Consider the following 25,868-nt stretch of genomic DNA (forward strand, 5'->3'; position numbering starts at 1 on the left):
ACAGTACAAATAATTTCCATTTTACTATATCAACAAATCAACAAATATGATATACCTTTGCACTTGGTTCTAAATTAACTCAGGTTGGCATCAATGAACCGCTCGCATTTATGTCCGGTACTGGATTCCGTATTTCGTGGTAAGCTACGATAGTAAACAGAGATCGCAGCGAAATCAGTAAGCACATGTTTTCTACGTTCTATCTTTTATTAAAACTTTATTTAAGCTGGTTATTTTTTCTAGGTAAATTTTAGAGAAATTTTTAAAGCTTAATACGTAAAATGAAATTTGATATGCATGGTTTCTTTTTTTGTAATTTGTTTTCTTACATGATTGCAACAACTTACACACGTTTCAGAAAATTAGGTCAGAAGTGTGAAGCAATCACCATTCCTTTCGAAATCAACTTCGTAAAATAAGCTCAGTTTTTAAGGGTTAATTAATTATTGATATATCAATATTCAGGAGTTTTTAGATCAATATCTATCTGATATTATAAGACAATGCACGCTTCCAGCGCGCCGACCTTTAAAAAGTGGTGAAGCATTGAAATTGCTTCTGGTAAACCAACGTAGTTTTTGTTTACTTGTTCCATATCTCTGTAATGGTTTGGAATGAAAATGGCGAAAGACTGGATACTATAGAACATCGCTTGTAGCCATACAAATCCATATTCATTATATCTCGCCCAAGATATTAAACATGTGCAGTTTTAGAGTTTTAGAAAGAAATACATGTACATATCAAAATCATTTTTAATTAAAATGAAATAAATTGATAAACACTGTATATGACGCATTCTGTATAATTTTGAAACAATATTTTACCCATTTTATGAATAAAATTACGATTGTTGGAGATAAGTCAAATTATTTGATGAAAATATACGTATTTTAAATTTGCGAAATTCTTTATTCGCTAGTATTAATAGCATAAGCCTGGTCTCAGGCTGTGCATCTTGGGAGGTTTCACGTGCAAATCTAGGAAAACAAGCCATTTCTGAGAAAATATGTAGAGGAGAAGTTTTAAATAGCACAGATGCCTCCATGTTTTCATTGATAATCTTTAGAGTAAAGGTGTCGGCGAACAACTGTTTCAATTTGTACAGTCATTCATCCAGTCAGTAATATCTTAAATTCCGAACAAAACTTGTCACGACAATATCATTTTTTTTTATACACGGTTGAAAAAACCACAGTGAATGAATGAAAACTGGCTTTCCCATTAATAGCTGAAATAATTAATACTCCAATAAACAGCCCCATCCGTCATGTCTAATGGGTCTTTTTTTTAAGTCTGGTAAAATAGCCTTGTTTCGCAATTTACTTAAATGCTTAATCCACCTACGTTAAAGTAAACATCGAATTTGAAAGCCATTACAAAGAAGTTGAAGAGGTTTCAAAAGGAGGAATTATTGTCATTTGCTTACCGTGGATTAATTGATCGAATTCTGAATTATGATATTTATTTTAGATCAAAGTAAATTATTTTATTTCCGAGATCTTTGTTACGCACTAGTAAGCCGAGCCAACATAATATCTCTGGGTTGAAAGTGCACTAATTGACTTTTTGTATTTTGAAATCTGTTTTAGTAACGCGCGCTTTATTTTGGTTTTTTGTTTGACAAGGGGGATTTAACGCGATCAATTTCATAATTAACACCGGAACAGGGAGAACGCAAAGAAGTTAGAGGTTGGTTAGCCATTTCTTTTCTTTTGGTCAAAACACAGCTTTAAATTATTATTTTTCTAGCAACAATTTGGAACAACATCAAGCATCTTCGCCTTTTTATAAAAATATCCACACGGATTTGCATATAATTGATTTCAGACCCAACTATATACGGGAAAAGAAACATGCGTGAAATTGATTTCACTATCTTTGGATAGTACATAAAAGAGACATTTAACACAAACTGCCCGTGAAGCATTTCCTCTGTGTCCCCAGCCGGGTCGTTCCTCGGACCGCGGCATTGATTATTGACTCCTTTGTAATGTGAGAGTCGTTTTTATCGTGTGACATATTTGAAACCCCACAATTCTCTATTATTGGGCAAACAAAAACTGAAGCGGCGCTTGTATAACGCAGTTAAATCTATAGAAAAATAGAGGCAATATAGAAGATTAGTGTAGGTGTCCTTTTAAAACTAAAATGTAAAAAATCACGAGGTCAAATGTCACGTTTTCAAGACTATTTCGAAAATCGCTTTAAGGGATTAATGATTTAAGCGATTTAACTGAATACAAAAAAGGTAATAATAGTTTGAAATCGATTTTGAACTGTATGTTCAGACACGAGAGCAGAAAATCTGTCGCTTGTGGCAATGCATTATTTACTTTATTTGTCATTGCCATAGAGCCCGTTAGAATGCTTTGCTATTAAGCATCACCTAACGTGACACAGCAGGCATTGATGAATTTTGTATTTTGTGACTAGTTCCTGGTATGTGTTTTCTTCTTTCTTTCAGAAAACGATGAATAACAGCCCGAAAAATTGGCAGGACTACTTTGTAATGCCTGTGCGAATCTGCAACTCTCGGAGGAAACTTTCGCGTGTCATTTGCGGCACATGTCGGGGACGATTTTTGCTGGCCTGTGTGATAATAGTTGGATTGACCTACATAAACATGCTTATTTATATGCCAGTCTTCCAAGTGTTCCGGAACAAAAATATACATGCTCCGTGTCTACTTCCGGTTTTTGACATGTATGACAAATCTATCAATGATCAGTTTTGGTCACAGCAGCCTCTTCCCTGCGAGAATTGGTTAGATTTGTTTTTTGTTTCTCCTTTAGGGAATTTAACGTTGAATCAAACCGCCGTCCAATTGTCAGGACTACGTAACATCCGGTGTCATTATAGGTACATAATACGCAAATCAGAGACGAAATTTGTGTTTTCTGAAAAATTGGAATACATTTCACCCAAGTATTTGGATGGTGATTTTGTTCACGTTGAATGTTTCGACAATCAAAACAAACGAGTGTACAACAACCTTCATTTCAACGTGGACGCCAAACCGATCCTGAAATCAAGAAAACTAGTGAATGAGTCCCTGGACAAACTTAGTGTTATTGCTTTTGGTTTGGATTCTGTTTCCAGACTCATAGCCGAAAGAAAACTTCCAAAAACGATGAAATATCTTCGCCAGTCTTTAGGGGCGTATGTGTTCGCCGGACATACTCGTTTAGGAGACAGTTCCTTTCCAAATTTAAATCCATTATTAACAGGGTTGATATCTGACTACACTACTCCCGTGCCCCCTGTACACGAACTGCCTTTCATATTTAAGAATTTTTCTGATCAAGGGGCCGTCAACGTTTTTGTCGAGGACTGGTATGAAGTCGCTACATTCAAGGGTTTTACTGACCCACCTACCATGCATTATTCACAGCCTCTGATTCAAGCGATGGATCAAGTCAGGCCCTCCTATCTGGCTATTGACAAAAGTTTCCAATTCCTTCAGAGTCATAATATTCCTCTCCGGAAAGTCTCGGCCTTGTGTTTTGGAAACGAAAAAAGATACAAAATTCTTATGAATTATTATAAAAGATTTATTGAGAAATATGGAAATACTAGGAAATTTGCCTTTTCTTGGATTAATGAACTTGCCCATGATTTCTTTAACATGGTGGAATTGGCAGATGAGGATATTCTTAATCTTTTCAAATGGCTAAAAGAATCTGGGAAATTAGAGAATGCGGTTCTTCTGTTTTTTAGTGATCACGGGCCGCGTTACAGTGAGATACAGAATACCGACATTGGCCGGGTGTCAAACCTCCTACCGCTAATGTCTATTGTTCTTCCCAAACGACTGACTGAAAAATATCCGCATATAGCTCATAACATGAAAATGAATACTGAACGACTTACAACAAACCACGACGTGTTTTTAATGCTAAAAGACATATTATACGCTAATTACGAGGAACAGCCCGTGGTGAAACCTGACGAAAACGGCATGCTGCCATATGAAATCAGTTTATTTCGAGAAATTCCACCTTCTCGTAGCTGTGCAGATGCTCGAATTTCAGATGTCTTTTGTCCGTGTTACACATCTGTACGGGTGTCCAACTCCGACGAGAGAATAATTCAGTCAGCGCATATTGTTGTTGATAGAATTAACGATATTCTGAAGAAAGTTCAAACGAAGTGTGCCAAGGTTAAGTTTGTCTCTATACACCATGCTTCCTTAATATTCCCAGATATGCAGCGCGATTTATCGCAAGAGCGCGCCTTCTCATTAAGAGGTTATTTCTTGAAAGTCAAAAGTTCCACGCGTTTTCTAATAAGCTTCAGCACAGAGCCTGGCAATGCTTTATTTGAAGCACGAGTTGATTATAAAGACCCAGGAGACATTAAAATCCTAGGAAATATTCTGAGGACGAACGCGTATGGAAATCAATCGTCATGTATTGCCCACGCTGACAGGATCAGACGACTGTACTGTTACTGCATCTGAGCAGCAGCAGGCGGGAAATTACCTCGAGTAAGGAGACACGCGGAGGAATCGTCTCTGGAGTTCAGAGCCGAGGCACTTCCGGAACGGTGACCTGAACGGTTGACCTCAGATAATGTGCAGGTGAATGACCTCGGGGTCTCGAGAGATGGATATTGTGAATGTAAACACTACCTCCCCAAAGAGATATTATGACAGGGTAGTAGATATTTATTCTGTGAATACATACGCAGTGCATGGACACAATGGGAGGGTCGGGAACATTGCTGCATATGTATTCTGTCAAACAAGCCTACAAATTGATATTTTAGAATAAAAAAAAAACTGAAAATGATCTCAATTTGTGTTCATCACAGATCTAGACGTATTGATATTTTCTGATGATTTATACAAAAGGTTTGGTGTCTGCTGAATAGTCCAATATGTCTCTAATCGATGAAAAGCGAAGAAAGAAATTTTAATTTTGGAAACAAAAGCCTACAGATTGGTGCATTATTTTGAACCTCTAGCTTTTAATTAAGCCTGTGATATACTTGCAGCTTACAATATTCTGTTTCTTAAATATACATTGCCTTATGTATACAAAGTGTCGGCAAAGCTCAATATCAGTTTTCTCTATGAATGTGCTGTATATATTTTTGCTTCGTTTTATTTTTTCTATATTTTACACGTGTATTTTTTATATATATTTTGTACGTAATTAAGCTGAAGATAATTCTGTGATACAAAATTCATACATCATACTCTTGTAATCTGGTCAGTATCGCTTATAACAGTAGAGACCTAGCTTCTGTTTCCATTTAATATTTCTTGTACATGCATAATACTCTCTTTTGCTGATTCATAGTCATCGCTACATCCATTCATGTATTGTTAAGTTATATTTTATAAGTATGAACTCAATAGCTTCTTTTTCATAATTTACTTTCACACATTTTTTCTAAATATAGAAACATAAACTTTACTTTATGATGATATGTTAAATCCATTTGATAGCCATTGAATTTATTCTAGAATACTAATAATATCTTGATCGCTGGTTAGATCTAAATATATATGTATAGATCTTTTTATCTTTAAGTTCATGTACATGTACTGTACGTAATTTTTGTGCGTGCTAGATTTCATATTGTTTCAACGATTTTTTTCCTTCTCATCAACTATCAATCAATGCAACTTGTTATTCACCAATATTTTTTTAATAGTTATACATAGACTATTTATTGTTTATTTATACTTTTTTTTTTCATCCACAACCAATGCAGCTTAGTCGTGTATCGTTGCCTTTTATCAACAACTGTGAGATAAAGGGTATATTAAGTCAATTATTTGCTCTCTCTATGCACATTTTCAGCATTCTTGAATGTCGCATGATTTATCAGTTAATGTATGTTGTTCTTTTTTTTCATAATTATTTTTTAACTCTATTATTAGAGATTACAAATGAATGTACACTTTTCATTGCATGTGAAGTTGTACTGACTGAATTCAGCATTACTATTTTTATGCAATTTGTCAAGCTTTCATGATTAATGCACGTCATATGATTGCAATGCAAGAGATCTTTCCTTTGTGCCATGTGAGATCAAAATGTTGAGCCACGCGGATTTCTCCGTGAAAGGATTCTTTTTTCTATCTTTATTTTTCTCTACCCCTTTTAAGCTTACAGTTATTTTATGATATATAATTATATATATTGGATGGTTTTTGCCTTTGTAATATTCCTTCGAGGAAGTTTTTTTATGTCGTTTTAAATTTCTTTATAAGATAAGTTTGATCATGTCTGACTATTTTCTGTGCGATAATGTGTTCAAATATAACTCTTACGCTTAGGCCATAATTAACAAAAAGATTGTTTCTCTGCTCTCCCGACCGACAAATTGAAAACTTTTTTCTAACCCCCAGGAAAGAAATGTTTTTTTTTTTTGGTTCAAAATTCTGTTTTTTTATTCCATCGATATCTACTTTAACTTCATATTGTAAGTGTTTTTTACACACACACACACCCAATATCTACCTACCCATTTTTTTAATAATGCGTCGAAATAGCCGGACAATAAACAGTTTTTAGAGATGGCCCTACCGTTATGAATGTGTATTTTCAATTCTTCCGATTTCTCCGTTGCTTCATTTTTGTGTCAAGATATTTAAAAGTTAATATGCACCCCACCCCCTCCTGGTTAGAAATCGCATATAGTGTGTTATTGCCATGTTTTATATAATTTGGGAGAAAAGGAGGTTGGGGGTACCTGTAATCCGATACTTATCTGAACCTGACATCCCTAGATACTTGATGTCAAGTTGACAACATTCATCATAACGATTTTTTGTTTTCTTGATTTAAGTGCCGGTATAGACAATACCATTTATTTTTAATTTTGACACTAGCAAATTTATTTCTATCCACTTTCCCCCGATTTTTTTGCCCATAAGAGAGAGAAAAAAAAAATATTGAAACAGTTCCTTTTGTTTATAATTTATACTTTGTCAACTTTTTAAATGGATTGATGAAGTTAATTAGATCAGTTCTGTGTAAGTCCCTGTAAAAAGCCTATCTTCTCACCTGGTCTTCAATCAATGTCACAATGAACGTATTAGTAGATCGCAGGAATCAGACATCGCTGTTAATATGTAATGCATGTAATGCATGTCTTCAAAAACGTTATTGATTGGTGCGTTTCATCTTCCACGATGTTTTAAACTCGTTATATATTTAATGCATTGTGTTGAGATTCAGATCCATGGATGCAATTACACCATTTGTATTTCGAAAAAAGATTTTTTTTTTTTATATACCTATGTCTGTATTTTTGGTTCCAATATGAATAGATTTCAACTAATCGATCACTTCCACTTCAAAACATCATTTATATTTATAAAAAAAAAATCAAGTTAATGTTATATTCAAACCGGTTGTTTACGGTTGAAAATACGGATAAATCATGCTCATTATATTTTGTAAGGATTTTTTTCGCTCTTTGATGGGCAGATGGTTTTTATTACTTTTAAATCAAGTATCAATTTCAATAATATGAAAGGTGCTGCTCTTTCTATAAAATATAATTACCCGTATTTATCTTAAATATGTATGTCGTGTTTTGCCTTCTCTCAATGTGTACTGGCATTATTTTTATATTGAATAAAAACAAGACAATAAAGGAATTCTGTTATGTTGTTGTTTATTAAATTTCTGATTAATCAAACACGTAAAGAAATTAGCTGTTTGACGAAAACCAACAATGTAGACAAAGATGAAAGTTGATGTCCTTTATTCTTCTGCCTAACTTCGTTGTGGTATACTGCTTTAACTGCTATCTAAATCACACTAATTATGTTTATTTTTCATTCAGTCCTTATATAGTTTGAAAGGAAATGTATTTATATTGCATTTCTTGAATACCACCCATTGACTAGACAAAGACTCTGTTCAACTTTTCCAATCGGCACACCTCGGCTGATTCCGCTACACTCCAATTTGCGAGGCACAGCTCCGATTGGCACTTTTCCGCCATTCGACACGGAGCGAAAAAAATCTTGCTTTCTCTCGACAAATCATACTGCTATTCCGTAATAACGTATATTTGATTTTGCTTTTTCCCGACTTATTTTAAAATTTTCTGTTGGCTAGATAAAATCTTATCACTTCTCATTTTGCATCAACTGCAAAATATGGCTTTGGCATATGCTGCCACCACTATTGAAATAACGCCCAATATTGAATATATACATTTGTGGTATCTCTCCATTATATAAACATGCAGAGAGAAAATATCTTCAATTCTGTATGAAGTTTGTCAGAGGTCAGAGGTCAATACGTGACCTAATCACACGGCGCAATAATATCTACCGGTACATAAAATTATAAAATGACCTGCTCTACTTGCTTTTCATGTATAAAAAATGAACAAAATAAGCAAGTAAAATGATACTTATTTTATTTAAAATGTAAAGAAGAATTTCATACAGTTTTGGGGCTATCGATTCAACATGTGTACATAGAGAAAACTAGGGCCTAGCGTTTGTTTACATTTTTTTTCACTTTTGTCAGCTGCACAGTCTCTAACGTTCATCATTATTTTTTGGGTAGACCTTTCGTTAAATTTTCTTGATAAACTATTATTTTATCTTTAAATTCTACTCACGATAAAAGGGTAAATCTGTTGGAAAATATCATTGCAATCATGCCATGAACAGCTGCCAAACACCTCGGTGTTTTCGTAGTTCAATGTAAAGTTGTCGCCAGTGTCCATGTTAATAAGTGTTTTACGATAAGTATTCTTTAGTTACTGAAATCGTAGAATGTTTTGGATCAAATTGCAAATTAACTGGCTCGGACATTTTTATTCATCGGAAATCCATCCATCCCTTTCCGGCGACCGAAATTCCTCCAACTTTTTATCATCAAACCTCGGACGTGTTTCTTGTGAATTTTCAGCATCGATTATCAATTTTCACGAATAATTATATTCCCAAACAACAATCTGTTCACTAATACTGAGCACAAGTAGCCTTTCACAAAATATTCCCTTCGAAATAGATTCCTTAGCCTAATGAATTTGAAGCGTAACCGCCATGCAAGCCGATTGACACCTTGCGTCATTTTTCAAAATGTACGACGGACGGTTAGTGCAATAATTAAATTCGAAAATATTCAATTGTCTGTCTCAAATGTATATATAAGTAATAAATAACAAGTTTATAAACTTCAATGGGAATTGAAGTATGATTCTTCTGAGAAGGCCTTCGGCCTTCACAGGATTTGATTTCGTGAACCCACTTCAATTCCCATTGAAGTTTATAAACTTGTTATTTATTTCTTAAATGAAAAAAGTGGAGATAACAACAGTATTCAAGATCAAAAGTCCATTGAAAACAATACAGAATAGGAGCAGAGCAAACACAGATCTCTAAAACATTGATGATGGGATCAGGTGCCATGGAGGCGTGAGCATACCCTGCCGACTGGTCACGCCCGCCATGTGCTCCCTGTCATGATCGGGAAATAACGCGAAATGAAATCTGTCGTCAATTCAGTGTATAAATAATGGACTAACAATTTGTATATGAAAAACGTCAGTCAGCATTTGACTCAAGGATAAATTGTATTTGCTGACAAGGTCATTGTATCGACCATAGAACTTACGAAATGATGACTTTAAAACAATACTGTTGATATTCTTGTTTCATCAACTTGTTTGACAATAATTTACCTCGTTTTCGAAATTGTTCATACGTAGAGCAAGCTCTTGCGTATCTAATCAAATGAGATCTTATGCAGGCGATGAACGTACATTGCTGCATAAGTATGGAAAGTTGACGATAGAAAAGTTAGTCATCACGTTTATCATAGAGCTTGGTTTTTAGATAACCATTAACGTCTTTCTCGCGTAAAATATCCAAATATAAGAATGGTAATAATTACCATTGTTAATTTATAATACGTCGTTGATATATCTGATTGTCGAGTTGAAGTCACAGCAAGTGTTTTCTTCTTTTCACGCATAAGATTTTGCACAGATTTTGCTTCATATGAATACAAAAAATAGGTCTGCTAATAACTGGGCACCCGTGGGAATTCTAATAGATTGTTGGAAAACCAGGTCTCCAAAAACAACATAGATATTGTCAGTCAGAAACTCAAACATGTTTTAGATGTTAACTTTAGAGTACTTGTGTGTGCAATCAGAATGGTTTTTAACAAAATAATTTTGCAAATGACGAATGACAAAGTAAATAAATTTACGAGTTCCATTTTTATTAAAAAAGCAGCTGTGAAATATGAAAGCTATAGCTCCACCTACTCAAGAGATGTAGCCAAAGTTAAAGTTTTGTGAGCAAACAGTCAAACAGACGGACAAGGTAAAAAATATATACCCCCAGTATTCGATTACGGGGGCATAAAAACTCGTATACGGACAGAGAGACAAATAGCTTATTATAAGGTCTTCTGGTAGCTAACCACTAGAACTAAACATGTGGTCATTTGAGTTTGTTGTTAGTGGTCTGCCCCTCTGTCATTCCTGCTAGCCGTTACTGTGACGACGTGTTGGTAATAAAGCTGTCAGGTTTCCCGCCTGGTTCTATATTGGTCTGCTCCCACGCCCAGTACTGGCCTTACACTGCCGGGAATCGCCCTGTGTCGACAAAGTTCATCTAGATGTCCGTCACAACACGGGATACACAGCACGTAAGTTTACTTCTCTAATATTTCTAGTAAACATTTTTTGTCCTTAAACTTAAGGTAGCGAATTTAATCAGTATTCCCTTGAAAATTGTATAGTATAAGTACACTTTTTAGAAAGAGTTAACTTATGTTCCATGCTGTTTCATAGTAGCTACAATACCGATTCTTTGCCAGAAGTTTATGACAGTGAACTTTAGATTTCGTTCAAGTTAGTTTCAATAGCAACACTCACTGATAAAAATATTTTTAATTGTGTTATTTTAATTTTATCATCACTAGTAGGTTATATATGCTAAATAATATATCATAGAAATTATTTCTTACATATGTATGTGTACCTGCTAATTATTTACGTTCATTCAATTTACCTGCACTATTATTACGAAAAGGACAAACAGATATTTTCATGCATATCTGCATTATCACAACGAATACGATTAAGGTTATGTTAATGCATATCTGTATTATAATTTATGATTGAAAATGCATTGAACAGTCCAAGAAATTTCATCTGATAAACAACAACATCCAGTTAAAAACATATTAAGCTAAGAATATTATCTAAGTTTCATCTTCTAACGACAAGTATCTTTATGAAAGAACCCACCCTTAAATTAGGCCTCCGAAAACATCAGAGGTGGGATCAGGTGCAATGGAAGAGTAAACATCCCGCGTCTATCGCTCACACAGGCCGTGTACCCCTTATCGTGATCGGATTAAATGAATTAAGAAATCAGAAATAGTTTAAGGTAGTCCGGTCCTCAGGTTTATATAATTAGCTATTAAGTAATCGAAAATGCTCATAAAAATATCTCTGAATCCACAATGTTATGTAAATTTATCCACAGTATTTCTTTAAAGTAAAAGATGGAAGTTAATCATATTATAAAGGGGAAATTGTCAAATCTCCAATATTTTTGCAGAAAAGGCAAATTGGAATATCAGCAATGCATTTTCTAATTACAAACTGATCAACAAATAAATTTTAGGTTAAAAAACGATAGGTATCCAGGTATTCAGAAAAAAAAACTGTCATGAATTCTATACGTATGTGGTGTTTTTTTTTTTTTTTTTTTTAATCTATTTCCGTCATGTATTCTATAATACATAGGGTAAAAGGTTTTTGCTATCATTGCAACACACCACAAATCACTTCTTATTTCATATCATGCTAATAAGTATTGGTATCTTAGGCTTAATTCAAGAAAATCTTATTTCTCTAAAACTGTATTATTTTTTTCCTTTTATAGAATACAAATGTCAACTTTTATAAGACCTTTTCTATGACTTCTAAGAACCTTTAACTTATCAAGATGAATAAAATGAAAATTGTTTCATGAAAAATTTTCATTTTCAAGCTTCATTTTGATGCATTTTAAATTAAATATTAATTTTTGGAGTTATCCTTCCTGGCTGAGGATCGGATATCCTTAATATGAGTCTAAAAGACTAACAATTGATGGTTGACGTGCAAAAACTATACATATATACATATATGAACACTTAACCTCTGGAAATGGAATTTTCTTCATTTATTAAATATCTTTAAGTTTTTTGTATCCTGCAACATCTTTGCAGTATTTATTCTAGTTAGCGTTTTATTTTTTTTTTCAGGCACAATGTCTCTGGCATGCGGTAGTACATGTGTGAAATACATTTTATTCATCGCCAACTTCGTTTTCTTCGTAAGTTACTTTTCCTTCTGTTTACCGACGTCATTCCAAGTAGTCCTTGCTTTCAGGAGATAGATATTATTTACTTCTTCGTGTTTGGTCCTTCGTCTTGGAAGACTTTTGTCTTTTGGCAAGTCTGTCTTAAGAATTACTCAGGTCATTCCTGGACTTTAATCTCAGACAATAAAATGTGAAGAAACACTCAGTTGATAACCAAAACAAGCAATATGAATATATAGTTATTAAATTCTACAATAACTTTTTGGAAGCTAAAACTTTTTTATAACTGAAGGAAAATGTATCCTATTTGCATTCAATCAGCTCCTCCTAAAAGTCTCTTTCAAACTCTGAAAATGGCAGAAGATTTATATAACGTCCAGACGATAAATTATGTTTTGTCGTAGTTTGCGACTAGGGCGTCGCTCTGTCCTGTTAAGGGCAAGTCCTTTTATTGTTCGCCATGTTGTGGTCACACTATTATACCGGAGATGTGGTATTAGTTAACTCGTCAACGACAGACCGATTTACTACCACATCAATGACACATTGCATGGTTTCCATCAAAATCGCAGAACAAAACATATGGCAGACGGCATGGAGAACGAGCTTCGATGAACTCCTTTTTATGTTTTGTTTTGTTTTTATGAGGTTTTGTAAGATATAACAACAAGAGGCCCAGGGGCCACATCGCTCACCTGAGCAATTGGCTAGGAAAAAGCACATACCAGATCATATCAGAACTGAAAGTTTACTGAGAGGGGGGCGGAGGGGGGGGGGCTTGGATTTAAACCCTTCAGGGGTCATTATGTACAAACTTGAATCTAATCTATACAACCTAAGGATAATTCCCTATAAATGTCATAAGGTTTCTTTATATATTCCTATGTAAATTTTTTAAAGGTTATTTGCCCAACCCTACCCCTGGGGGTCTTGTTGTGAGTAAACTTGAATCTACACTATCTGGGGATGATTCCACAGGAGTTTCATCTTTCCTGTCTCAATGGTTCTCAAGAAGAAGAAATTTAAAGATTTTTCCTATATATTCCTTTGTAAAACTTTGATCGGCCATTTTGGCCCCACCCTACCCCTGGGTGTCATGATTTAATTGAACAAACTTGAATCTAAACTACCTGAGGATGATTCCACATAAGTTTCATTTTTCCTGGCCCAGTGGTTCTTGAGAAGAAGATGTTTAAAGATTTTTCCGTTACATTCCTATGTTAAACTTTGATCAGGCATTTTGGCCTTACCCTACCCCTGGGTGTCATGATTTGAACAAACTTGAATCTTTATAACCTGAGGATGATTCCACAAAAGTTTTATCATTCCTGGCCCAGTGTTTCTTGAGAAGAAGATTTTAAAAGATTTTTCAACTATATTCCTAAGTAAAACTTTGATCGGCAATTTTAGCCCCGCCCTACCCCAAGGGGTCATGATATGAACAAACTTGAATCTACACTACCTGTGAATGCTTCCATATAAATATGATTAATTGTGGCTTTGCTATTCTCGAGAAGAAAATTTTTAAAGAATTTTCCTATATATTTCTATATAAAACTTTGGTCGGCCATTTTGGCCCCGTCCTACCCCCAGGGGTCATGATATGAACAAACTTGAATCTACACTACCTGTGAATGCTTCCATATAAATATGATTAATTGTGGCTTTGCTATTCTAGAGAAGAAGATTTTTAAAGAATTTTCCTATATATTTTTATGTAAAACTTTGGTCGGCCATTTTGGCCCCGCCCAACCCCCGGGGGTCATGATATGAACAAACTTGGATCTACACTACCTAAGGATGCTTTCATATAAATATGATCAACTATGGCTTTGTTATTCTTGAGAAGAAGATTTTAAAAGATTTTTCCTATATATTTCTATGTAAAACTTTGGTCGGCCATTTTGGCCCCGCCCAACCCCCGGGGGTCATGATATGAACAAACTTGAATCTACACTACCTGAGGATGTTTCCCCAAAAGTTTCATCTTTCCTGGCACAGTGGTTCTTGAGAAGAAGATTTTTAAAATATACCACCATTTTTTCATTAATTCCCAATTATCTCCCCTTGATTGAGGGTGTGGCCCTTCATTTGGACAAACTTGAATCCCCTTCACCCAAGGATGCTTTGTGGCAAGTTTGGTTGAAATTGGCCCAGTGGTTCTTGAGAAGAAGTCGAAAATGTGAAAAGTTTACAACAACGACGACGACGACAACAACGACGACGACGACAACGACAGACAACGGACAAATTGTGATCAGAAAAGCTCACTTGAGCCTTTGGCTCAGGTGAGCTAAAAACCGGGAAACAAAGAGATAGGATGATTATGTCAGTTATGTTATGGTTTAACGTGTTTACACTGAAAGCAATATTGCAAACAAACTAAGTCTATAATTTAAGTTTATGTCCTTTAAGTCATGTAGAAAATTTATTAGAAAAGGCTTATTAATTACAATGAAAAACCAGAAGTCTCTGTCGAGACTGAAGCTCTACTGGTTTGTACTTATAGCAAAGGAAGAGGAAAGTACTTAAGCAGTTGGGAATTGAAACTTTACACTAGCTAAAAAGAGAATAATGATCCTTGAATAAGTTTCTTTATGTTCTTAGTGTAGTCTACTTGCATGCCACATTATATTATAATCAGACTAAAACTGTATTTGAAGTAGCATTTTGAGAGTAACAGAAATTGCTATCTTTATTAACCAAGGTAATAATGTTCATTGAAGTCAAAAACAGATATAAAGAATTATGTACCTTAGTGTAGTCTACTTGTGTGCCAAGTTATATTGAAATCAGAACAAAACTGTAGGAGGAGTAGCATTTTGAAAGAATTTCACAGAAATTTCTATTTTTAGTTACAACGCCTACACCATTCGTCGAAATCAAAAACCGATACACAGAATTATGTATCTTAGTGTAGTCTACTTGTGTGCCAAGTTATATTGAAATCAGACCAAAACTGTACGAGGAGTAGCATTTTGAAAGAATTTCACAGAAATTTCTATTTTTAGTAACAACGCCAACACCGTTCATCGAAATCAAAAACCGATATACAGAATTATGTACCTTAGTGTAGTCTACTTGTGTGCCAAGTTATATTGAAATCAGACCAAAACTGTAGGAGGAGTAGCATTTTGAAAGAATTACATAGAAATTTCTATTTTTAGTAACAACGCCAACACCGTTCGTCGAAATCAAAAACCGATATACAGAATTATGTATCTTAGTGTAGTATACCTGTGTGCCAATTTATATTGAAATCAGAACAAAACTGTAGGAGGAGTAGCATTTTGAAAGAATTTCACAGAAATTTCTATTTTTAGTAACAACGCCAACACCGTTCATCGAAATCAAAAACCGATACACAGAATTATGTATCTTAGTGTAGTCTACTTGTGTGCCAAGTTATATTGAAATCAGATCAAAACTGTAGGAGGAGTAGCATTTTGAAAGAATTTCACAGAAATTTCTAATTTTAGTAACAACGCCAACACCGTTCATCGAAATCAAAAACCGATACACAGAATTATGTATCTTAGTGTAGTCTACTTGTGTGCCAAGTTATATTGAAATCAGACCAAAATGTTTTCCCACTATTGTAGGAGGAGTAGCATTTTGAAAGAATTCCACAGAAATTTCTATTTTTAGTAACAACGCCAACACCGTTCGTCGAAATCAAAATCCGATACACAGAATTATGTATCTTAGTGTAGTCTACTTATATGCCAAGTTATATTGAAATCAGATCAAAACTGTAGGAGGAGTAGCATTTTGAAAAATTGTTTACAGACAGACAGACAGACAGACAGACGGACAGACGGACGGACGCCGGACGCATTACTATCGCATAAGCTCTTCTGGTCTCTGACCAGTAGAGCTAAAAAACAGCACAAAATCTCAAGCAAGCAAGCAACATCCTATAATGCAACCATTAACAGCTAATCAACATCAGTTGTACATGTATCAAAGCCTCCTTTGACTTTCTTTTCAGCTGATTGGTCTGGGGACGGTGGGGCTGGGGGTATGGGCGCTGATTGACGATGATAAGATCCTCATTCTGACGGAGGTGGGAGACGCCGACAATTTCGATGTGGTCTCCCTCATCCGTACGGGGGCCTTGGTCCTGATCGCCAGTGGGGGCGTGGCTGTTCTGATCGGATTCCTGGGCTGCTGCGGAGCCGTCAAAGAGAATAACTGTCTTCTGTTTGCTGTAGGTGATTTTTTTTGCATGCAGTATTTGAAGCATAGAGGTATTCATGGGCATGTTGACCTTTGATGAAATCTTAATCTATATGACTTAATCATATCAAATTTTAAATGAAGTTTGTAAATGGACAGAAATATAAATACGCTGGGAAATTATAAATTGATAGAGAAGAACAATATATTCAATGTAAAATAAGAAAATCCACTATTATGATGGTTTATTTTTTTCATTAAATATATAAAACTTGAAATTTTTTTGGTATTTAATTTAGTAAAAGTTTTCTACAGTTATATTTAATGGGGATGATATTTACTTAGCAACTCTATTGAATTCTTTTTTTCAGTACTGTGTCGTCATGGTGGTAATCCTATTTGTTCAAATAGCAGCAGTTGTTATTGCAGCAATATTTCAAAATAAAGTAAGTAAACATTTATATATCTTAGTTTTCAAGTTTTGAATTCAGACCAAATTCCACATGAATTATAAGTTGATTTTTAAGTCATGAAATATGGGAAGAGGGAACACTATTCATGCTGTAAAATTCATTGAAACAATACAAATCGGGGAAAGAGGATTAAACAAGGACCTCAAAAATCACCAGAAGGGGGGATCAGGTGCCATGGAGGAGTAAGCATTCCCTGTTTACCAGTCACACCCGCTCTTTGTCATCAAACAAACGGGAAAAGTACATAGACAATTCATTAAGATATTCAGCTAACATAGGTAACATGGTCATGTGAAGTGCTAGATATTTATGTGAATAAACGACGAGGTCCCAGATAACCGCAAATATTGTTTTTTGCTCACTAGGGCCAGCAAATTCCAGACATGCAATTACTTTTTCCGCTCGAACATAAGCTGTCGCGTGAGTTGTTATTTCGATCACCTAGCTGCGAAAGTCACAATATATGACATAGCAGATTCATGTTAGTGTTGTAGTCCTATAGTGTCTTTTAAACATAAACAAAGTTTTGAGATTTGAAGTATCTTCAAGTGTTTAAGATAATCTTAGAATGCAGCTCATAGCATTTCAGGAAGTGAAAAAAACATGAATACTGGAAGGTCATACAATTGCGATCTTGATTATTTATTATTTTATCTTTATACTGCAACATGTGGATTTATTTATAGAATATCTGTGTAAACTGTGGCGACATATGAAAATAAAACTGAAAAAGAAAATCAATGAAAAATATTAATACTTCCCCCGCTTATCAAAAATCCACGCGATCATTTTATCCCCAGGGATATTTTTGTCGATGAACCTTTTTCTGGCAGTGACAAAACACTTTCCCCTGGTTATAAAGGAAAATCAATGATTATTTTATATAATATCACTCATAATAAATAATTTCCAGATCACGGCCGACATTTTATGATAAACCAATAGAGAAAAGTTAATCAATGGCGTAACAAAAATTTGCTCACATACAAATGAATTACACAGCAGACATTTCGAAAGTGAGGGGCAATATCATATTATAAACGAATCTACTGGGTGGTGCTTAAAACTATATCTAAGTCGATTTATAAATTATTACTTGATTAACTTTCTCAACGGGAACAGTCTGCGTTCAGTGGGATGAGACAGACACTTTTTAGAACCCCCTAAGAATTTAATTAAAAAAGAATTTTGAGGACTTCTCATATAACTTTATCTTTACTCTTCATGAGCAGCTGCTGTTTTTCTAACGTATCTGCTAAAATTCAAGTCGTGTTTTAAAAGACATCGAATATGTTAACTTTTAACTTAAAAATGAATTGTTAATTCAGTATGACGAAAAATTTCATGTTTTGTTGGGGGTGTTTTATACAGCCATTAACCGTTTTGAAATAACTTCAGTAATCAAATCAACTTTAGCAAGACCCAGTTACTTATAAATCTAATTTTGTAGGTTACAGAGGATTTGAAGGTGTTTTTAAAGTCCCGCCTCAGTGCCCAGTATGAGGGCAGTATAACTACCAAAGACCCCTTCTCCCTGGGATTAGATGTGGCCCAGATTCAGGTAATATCATCCTGACCTATTTATCTCAAATTACGTGTTATATTTTTGTTATAACGAGAGACATAAATCACGTGGTGATAAGAAAAACCCAACATAAAATGGATAACAGAAATATTATATATGTACGTAGCGTATTTATTTATCATCAAATGATAATAAAGCCGGTTAAAGAAGTATGGTGTACCAGTACAATCATAACACCATGTACAATAATGTATATTATACTTCTCTCTAACATCTTACACAGAGGTCATGGTGTGAGTAGCACTTGTAAACAAGATGTGTTTGTGAGACACTGACCCTCCCCCCCCCCACCCCACTGTCTGTCAGCTTATGGTGAGAGTTGAAATTTCTCAAATGACATAATACTCCAAAGTTAAGGTCTAAAGGTCAAAAGTGTTTACTAGTATTTGTTAGTACCCGAAGGAAGGTCCCGTACGAAAGTTTGAGGCGGAATAGGCACGGCTTGGGCACGGTTAAGACACGGAATCCGCACGGGTTTTTAAAAAGCCACACGGGTTCTGCATGTCCAGGACACGGGCACGGATTCTGAGTCTGAAAGTGAGGAATCCTCGCTCACAGAAACCCGTGTTGAGGCACAGAATCCGTGTTCCAGGGAGACGGTTTTTAACTCAGGCGGGTTTTGCTTCAAAGTATTTATTTATATCTCACGGCTTTTTACTGAGCATGCTCAATCATAACTCCCTTTATTTGAAATATTAATAAATTGGAGGGATTCGTGGTCATGAGCTAAGAATGTGTCTTTTTTAGTCTAGTTAAAGGATATTAAACTAATAGATGTCAGTTGGAATTGTATTTATGTCACTCTGGGATGATTTCTTCACTTTTGAACTAAATGCAGTAAGTGTAATATAGAATAAATAAATCAATTTTTCAATTTTCATGATCTTTCTGTATTGCAATGTTGACAATGAACATGATGAAATAGTCTTTGTTTATTTGAATGACTTTAGTGGGACTTTCACTAATCCCTATATTTTTTTTGTGACATTCACTGCTAGTGAAAGTTTTATTTAAACTAAATTCTCAGATTGTGCAAACTTAGCTAGATTATATAACAATTGAGATGTACATTATCAATAAAATTTTAATTAAAAACTTAGTTGGGATTGTAACTGATAAAGTTAATATTTAACAGAACGTAAATGGACACATTCATATAAGACTTAACTTTTAGAATTCTAAAGCTAAGCATTAATGAATGTAAAGCATTGTGTAGTTAGTTTGGTTTCAGTCACCATTTTGGCATCCACAGTTACATCAGGACTTTCTCTAAGTGCCATGACCTAGATCTAGACAAATGCACAGATCCCGTGACTCCTTATATGGTATGTCACACGGCTTTTTTTGACACGGGTTTCCAGAATGCGTGTCTCCATATATGGAAAAGAAGACGGGTTTCAAGAATCCATGTCTCCATATATGGAAAAGGACACGGGTTTACAGAATCCGTGTCTCCGTATGTGGAAAAGGATACGGGTTTCAGACACGGGTTTACAGAATCCGTGAGTCCATATATGGAAACAAGCACGGCTTTCTGACACGGATTTTGTAAATTTAAATAATTCGGCCAATAATCCCATGCCGTACCGTGTGCGTGCCTCGACCACTTTTAGGCACGGCTTTCCATACTTATTTTACATAGAAGCGGGAATGCTAGAAGCACGGGTTTCTGGAAACGGAATCCGTGCCTGAGCCGTGTCTAAGCCGCCTAGACTGTTTCGTACGGGGTCTTGTCACAAGGAATACACCTGTGAAATATGAAAGCTCTATTACTAAAGATTCAAGGATTAAAGTTTTTTTAATTGGTCAAACTCTGAGGCCAAGGCCTAAGATCAAATATTTTTTATACCCAATGAAAGGTCACAGTGAATACTGTACACATGTGAAGTATGAAAGTCCTATCACCAACTACTATAATTCAAAAGTTTTGGTTATGATTAAATATCGAAAAAAAAATTGTGAAATTGTGTTGAACTCCAAGGTCAAGGTCACGAGATCGAATTTGGTGGTGCGAAGAGAAAGCTCTTGTCGCAATAAAGAGAAACGATGTGTTTTAATAACCCCCTGTCCTCACAGTACCCCTCCATAAACATGCACTATCTCACTCCCCTGAGGAATTACCCGACAGACCAGAAACATACCCACTAATGTATATAAAGATTCACAGAAGAGTATTATTCATCAGTACTATTCATTTAAAAAAAAAAAAGATGACAGCCCCCTAGCTGTATACAAACTATTTACATACTGTAAGTCTTTAACTTTTTAGTGAGCCTGAGAACGCTTGTGTCATGTTTCTTGGTTACACAGTGTAGAATAATTTTTACTTTGTAAATGGGAAGGGAGGGGGTATGATATTTTTGTTTTTACTTTGACATACAGTAGCCACGTTCTATTTTTATGTCCCAGTAATCGACTATTCGGGGATTTATAGTTTTTGCCCTGTCCGTTCGCTTGTCTGTCTTGTCTGTTTGTCCACATAAACTTTAACCTTGACCATAACATTTGAGAGGATGGGGCTATTAATAGCTTTCATATTTCACAGGTGTATCCTGGTGACAAGACTTTTCTTTGGATATCACCTAATTTGACCTCCAGACCTTGGAGTTTGACCAACTTTTACAAAACATTATCACAATTTAACCTTGGTCAAAATTTTTGAACAGTTGGTGCTAGGGCTTTCATACTCCACATGTATACTCACCGTCAATGAAAACGCAACACTCTAATTTTAGGGTGAACTATTATATACGGGATATATACTATGTACCAAACAAGTTAGGACATCTTTTACTTTACCAAATCAGTTATTTAATGGTTGAATGGTTTTCATTCCATTACCGAAAGTTGATTTTTTTTGCCCTCTTAACAGATAACATTTAAATAAAACACCCCCCTTCCGACCATTTAATCAAAACATGCTAGTCCGCCATGTACAACATACATGTACGCAGTCCGATTTCTACCATGCATTAGATTTATCAATGTCTTTATCTGAGCGAAATAAATATTCTTGGGCATTTTTAATTGCCTGTTGTTCAGATACTGCGGTCGAATTTTCTCTAACTTGGCGTAGTGTAGTAACTCTTGGACTTCCGGTCAAGAAACTGTTATTTATGCTATTGAAACACAGCCTGATGAGTCGTTAAATAGTGTACATTTGCATCTGCACTTTTGAGAACACATGAGCAATGAAAATCAGTCATTTTGAAGAAATATAGGCATCACATTAAAGAAAGAAATTTTTTTCCCGTTTAGTACAATACTTATGATAAACAGCTACAAAACCTTGAAAACCCAAAATATTGTTAAAAATTTTATTAAAAATGCAAAAATTTGATTTCCGTTAAGAGGGCTAAAAAGCAACTTCCGGTAGAGGAAAGAAATTCATTCAACTGTTAAATAACTGATTTGGCAAAGTAAAAAATGTGCTAACTTGTTTGGTACATAGTTATATCCCGTATACACTTTTCATCCTAAAATTAGAGTGTTGCGTTTTCATTGACGGTGAGTATATATTCTTTGTGACAAGACCTTTCAGTGGGTGTAAATACTTTTGACCTTGACCTTAGAGTTGAACCCGCTAAAAAAATTAAACGTACCTTGGCCATGTCTTCTGAACACATAGAACTAGGGCTTTCATACAATTTTGACCTTGACCATTGGGGTTTGACATACCATTTCGAAATTTCAACCTTCGCCAAAAGCTGCCATACGGGGGCATCAGTGTTTCACAAGCACATCTTGTTATCTACACTAACCAGATAAATTTGATAAGAATATACCATAATACATGTGTAACCGTCCATTTTCTTTCTCAATCCAAATTGCGCAACTTGAAAAAAAATCAACTACCACAATCGTTCTGGATAATATGTGAACCCAAAGATTTAATGAGGACCAAACACGACCAAAAGAGATAACAAATCGTTTAGAACCGTCTAAATTTGTTTTTCCAAACAAATATGAGTCACATCCTTTGGAGGAACACAATTTTTATGCTGTGAACGTGCAGCAAATTCCAATAGCCACAATGACCTGGATCTATTCAGGAATGCAAAAAGCAATATCCTAAACACAATTTCATTGATTACATGACAAAACTACTACCTTAACGTTCCTCATTAAAACGGTATAGAGGCGCATTGAATGGAGAGGACTTGCTATGCTGATCAGATCTATGATGTAGAAGTCTATGCTGATCAGATCTATGATGTAGAAGTCTTATCACGCCATCTAGTGGCATTGTTTTTATTGCACAAATCGGCCCTGTCCTTCTTCATTTCGCAATTACCATTGTTGTGTGACTCATTTCATATAATTAACAGGGTATACGTCCATTATTTCAATCTACAGTTAACAACAATTTGAATTAACATTGGTAATGTATTGAAAACACGGCGCTCAGTTATAATTACTTTGCGTTGAATAAATCTAAGAGAAGCAAATCAAAGAAATAATAAAAAAGTTAAGTTCCACGTTCTAGCAAAATTAATACCCAAGTATTTATTTAAAATGCGAGGAATGTGGGTAACAATATTTATGACAAAATAATAATTAAAACCGAACTCCTTCCCCATGCTCCTCCAACAACGAAATAGTAAACACTCGTACTTAGTATCTCTTTCTTGCCCTTCTTCCGGGGCCAATCACAATGTTACCTCAATATAATAATCATATATATGCACTGTTGTTTTTTTAATCATTAAAAATGCCGTTTCAATTTGATGATAATTTTCACATCAGTTTTTTTTATCCAATACGATTTTCAAATACTCCTTATTTCAGTTTGAATGCTGTGGAATTGACAATTACATGGACTTCCTGTCGGCTACAAAATGGCAGGACCAGAAGAACGCCTCCACGATTATCCCCCTTACATGCTGCAGGTTTTCTAACAAGGACGCTTACTACTCGGATTATAACGGTCTCATTCTAGAAGACCCCTCGTGTGAAACGTCCCCCTCCGACCAGAATTCAAACTTCAGAAAGGCAAGCAAACTCTTGTTATTCAAAGTAGCTACTCAATTTCAGCATGTAACTTTTTTGTTTGTAAGAACGTGATTTTGAGTAATAAGCGAGCTATCGCTGGCTAAAATGTCATTTTCGCGTTTATTTGTATCGTTTGTGCTCTAATAGAAATTTTGAGATAATTGGACCTGAAACTATGTTTCATAATTTTTCTTTGAATATTAGAGAGATTTTTCATCTCCTGATTTTTAATAAAACGCTGGTGATGTATGCTGCTCTTTTGTTCACGAACATCTGCACATGTATATGATTGTACTAAGATTTTGAAAGCAAGAATATTTTCCAAAAATATTCGTTATTAAGACATGTTCAGTTGAAGTACATTGCCTTTGACAATAATTTCTTTTTTTGTAGGGTTGTTGGGATGCCATTCTGGAGTATGCTAATGACAAAGCAATCTACGTTATCGCTATTGGAGTAGCTATTGGTGTCGTTGAGGTAATGGAATTTGTGTCTTATGGATTCCTGAACAAATATCTTTGTTTATTAGCAAAATCAAAAATGATTAAACTTGACCAACTTAAATCCTGCAGGGGTCGAATTACTTTTTGAAAATACAAAGAGACAGCAAAAACGTGAAGTGTGACATTTTTATGTTCCACGTAAGGCTCTAAAAATTAGCAAAAAATGCTGCTTATAAAAACAAACATCAGATTCCTGGATGACTTTACCGATTGATTGAAACTACTTTTTGTTCTTGATGAATTCTGTTTCATAAAAGATGAAGAGAGCTAGAGGATGACAAAATTTTACTGATATATTGTTCTTTCAGTTTTTCTCTACTCTTTATTTTATAGGTGCTTTGCGTAGTAGTGGCGTCCTGTCTCATCCAAGCCATTCGGAAATCTGATGAAGAATCGTCACAATAACACGTGACAGGGCCATTCGGAATACTCTAACAATAATATTGAATATTCGGAGTATTCCTATCCACTGTGGTCACCCAGTATCCTGATTGATTTCAAAAACACTTTTATTGGAGATGAACTTGTCCCATCATCGCCATTATTTATATCATAGTATATAATATTTTAAAATGTTGTAAATGTGCACCTTTATTACTGTAGATTATGTACATGTAACGTTATTCATTTTCATAAGTTCTCATATCTGAATAATATTTTATAAATAAAAATATTTATTTACTTTACATTTCTTTGTTATCTTCTTTCTTCTCTTGTGAATTTCAATGAAATGCATGCATAATGAACACGGTTTAAAATAGTTTATAAATGAATGAAGTATACGGCTATATAACTTCAAATTATAAAAAAAATATTGAATTTAATTCTGTTGGATGCCAAATTTGCATCTAAAACCTCTAATCAAATAGTGAAAAAAATCCAGTTTAAGGCAACAATTTTACCTGCATTGCAGTCCTGAATATTATATGTATGCTCATCTGAGTAGAAGACGGGTTCAGGTGAAATAATTTTTCATAAAAAATAATATCAATTTAAAGTTTCAATCTATATTTAGTCAAATGTAGGAAAATTCGCTACACAGAAGGTCATTTCAAGGTGAATATAACGAAGTATTTTTCTACAATGTTGGATTACAGGCAATCAGAAAGCTAGGAATTATTCTGGTGTGCTTAGATCGAAATAATTAATTTAATTCCAGAAAGATGCACACAAAATAGTTACATGTAGCAACTATTTTTTGCGCAGTGTTTTATTTATTTTTTTATATATATATGTTATTTTGTTTCTTTTAACAAGATAAACCTATAAAAATTTTAAATAATTTGTTATAAGAAATTAAAGGATTGCTAAAGCGTTGTCTTCGTGTATAAATATACATAATGAGAAAGTGGTTATCTTATTTATGATGTTTGAATTGCATGGATAAAATGTAAGTAAAACAACATTCATCTCTCCCAAGGAAACAATAGAGCCATTGACGCTTTTATGAAGCTCACCAACCCTTTCAATTCAGTTTTTTACATGTATCTTACATTCACGTTTTTTAAAATAAAATTTACCCTTTGATTTTAATGAACTTTAAATGCAGTTCTCAGCAATACATGTCACCATTCATCCCCCACATTATGCGGTATTGAATAATGCAAAAGGTGAAAATGGTATTGACAAAACTCTTTAAAGGCTGCCCATTGAAGCGATAACACAAATATTTCTGTGGCTTTGAGAAGCAAACAACCATTTAATCTTCTCGGTTTATACGGAACCCCGTTTCTGACATTCTGAAAACAAGTTAGTAAATACTAGTAAGTTAAATGTACATGTACCATCAATTTTAAATTAGTTTTTCAACACTAACGAGA

General features: G+C 34.7%; 2 protein-coding genes across 2 annotated transcripts; both read left to right on the forward strand.

The window, feature by feature from the left end:
- Window positions 1-6,650, forward strand: LOC134274032 (uncharacterized). The gene is made up of 2 exons (XM_062756272.1): window positions 1-177; window positions 2,468-6,650. The coding sequence occupies exon 2, from the start codon at window positions 2,474-2,476 to the stop codon at window positions 4,460-4,462; it is 1,989 nt and encodes a 662-aa protein (XP_062612256.1). The 5' UTR covers window positions 1-177; window positions 2,468-2,473; the 3' UTR covers window positions 4,463-6,650.
- Window positions 6,651-10,003: 3,353 nt separating this feature from the next.
- Window positions 10,004-24,734, forward strand: LOC134274022 (tetraspanin-18-like). The gene is made up of 8 exons (XM_062756246.1): window positions 10,004-10,646; window positions 12,258-12,328; window positions 16,308-16,526; window positions 16,867-16,941; window positions 18,419-18,529; window positions 23,342-23,545; window positions 23,939-24,022; window positions 24,382-24,734. The coding sequence occupies exons 2-8, from the start codon at window positions 12,263-12,265 to the stop codon at window positions 24,451-24,453; spliced, it is 831 nt and encodes a 276-aa protein (XP_062612230.1). The 5' UTR covers window positions 10,004-10,646; window positions 12,258-12,262; the 3' UTR covers window positions 24,454-24,734.
- Window positions 24,735-25,868: the final 1,134 nt, after the last annotated feature.

The sequence above is a fragment of the Saccostrea cucullata genome, unplaced genomic scaffold (genome assembly GCF_032062105.1).
Source record: "Saccostrea cucullata isolate Sc308-1 unplaced genomic scaffold, CSIRO_AGI_Scuc_v1 ctg166, whole genome shotgun sequence".
Lineage (NCBI taxonomy): Eukaryota > Metazoa > Mollusca > Bivalvia > Ostreida > Ostreidae > Saccostrea > Saccostrea cuccullata.

What these genes read in the sequence shown, in the direction of transcription:
- LOC134274032 (XM_062756272.1), top strand. Translation starts at nt 2,474, where the DNA reads ATGAATAACAGCCCGAAAAATTGGCAGGACTACTTTGTAATGCCTGTG.
- LOC134274022 (XM_062756246.1), top strand. Translation starts at nt 12,263, where the DNA reads ATGTCTCTGGCATGCGGTAGTACATGTGTGAAATACATTTTATTCATC. An exon ending in CAGCAATATTTCAAAATAAA is followed by an intron (nt 16,942 to 18,418) that starts GTAAGTAAACAT and finishes CTAATTTTGTAG; the next exon opens with GTTACAGAGGATTTGAAGGT. An exon ending in TAGATGTGGCCCAGATTCAG is followed by an intron (nt 18,530 to 23,341) that starts GTAATATCATCC and finishes TCCTTATTTCAG; the next exon opens with TTTGAATGCTGTGGAATTGA.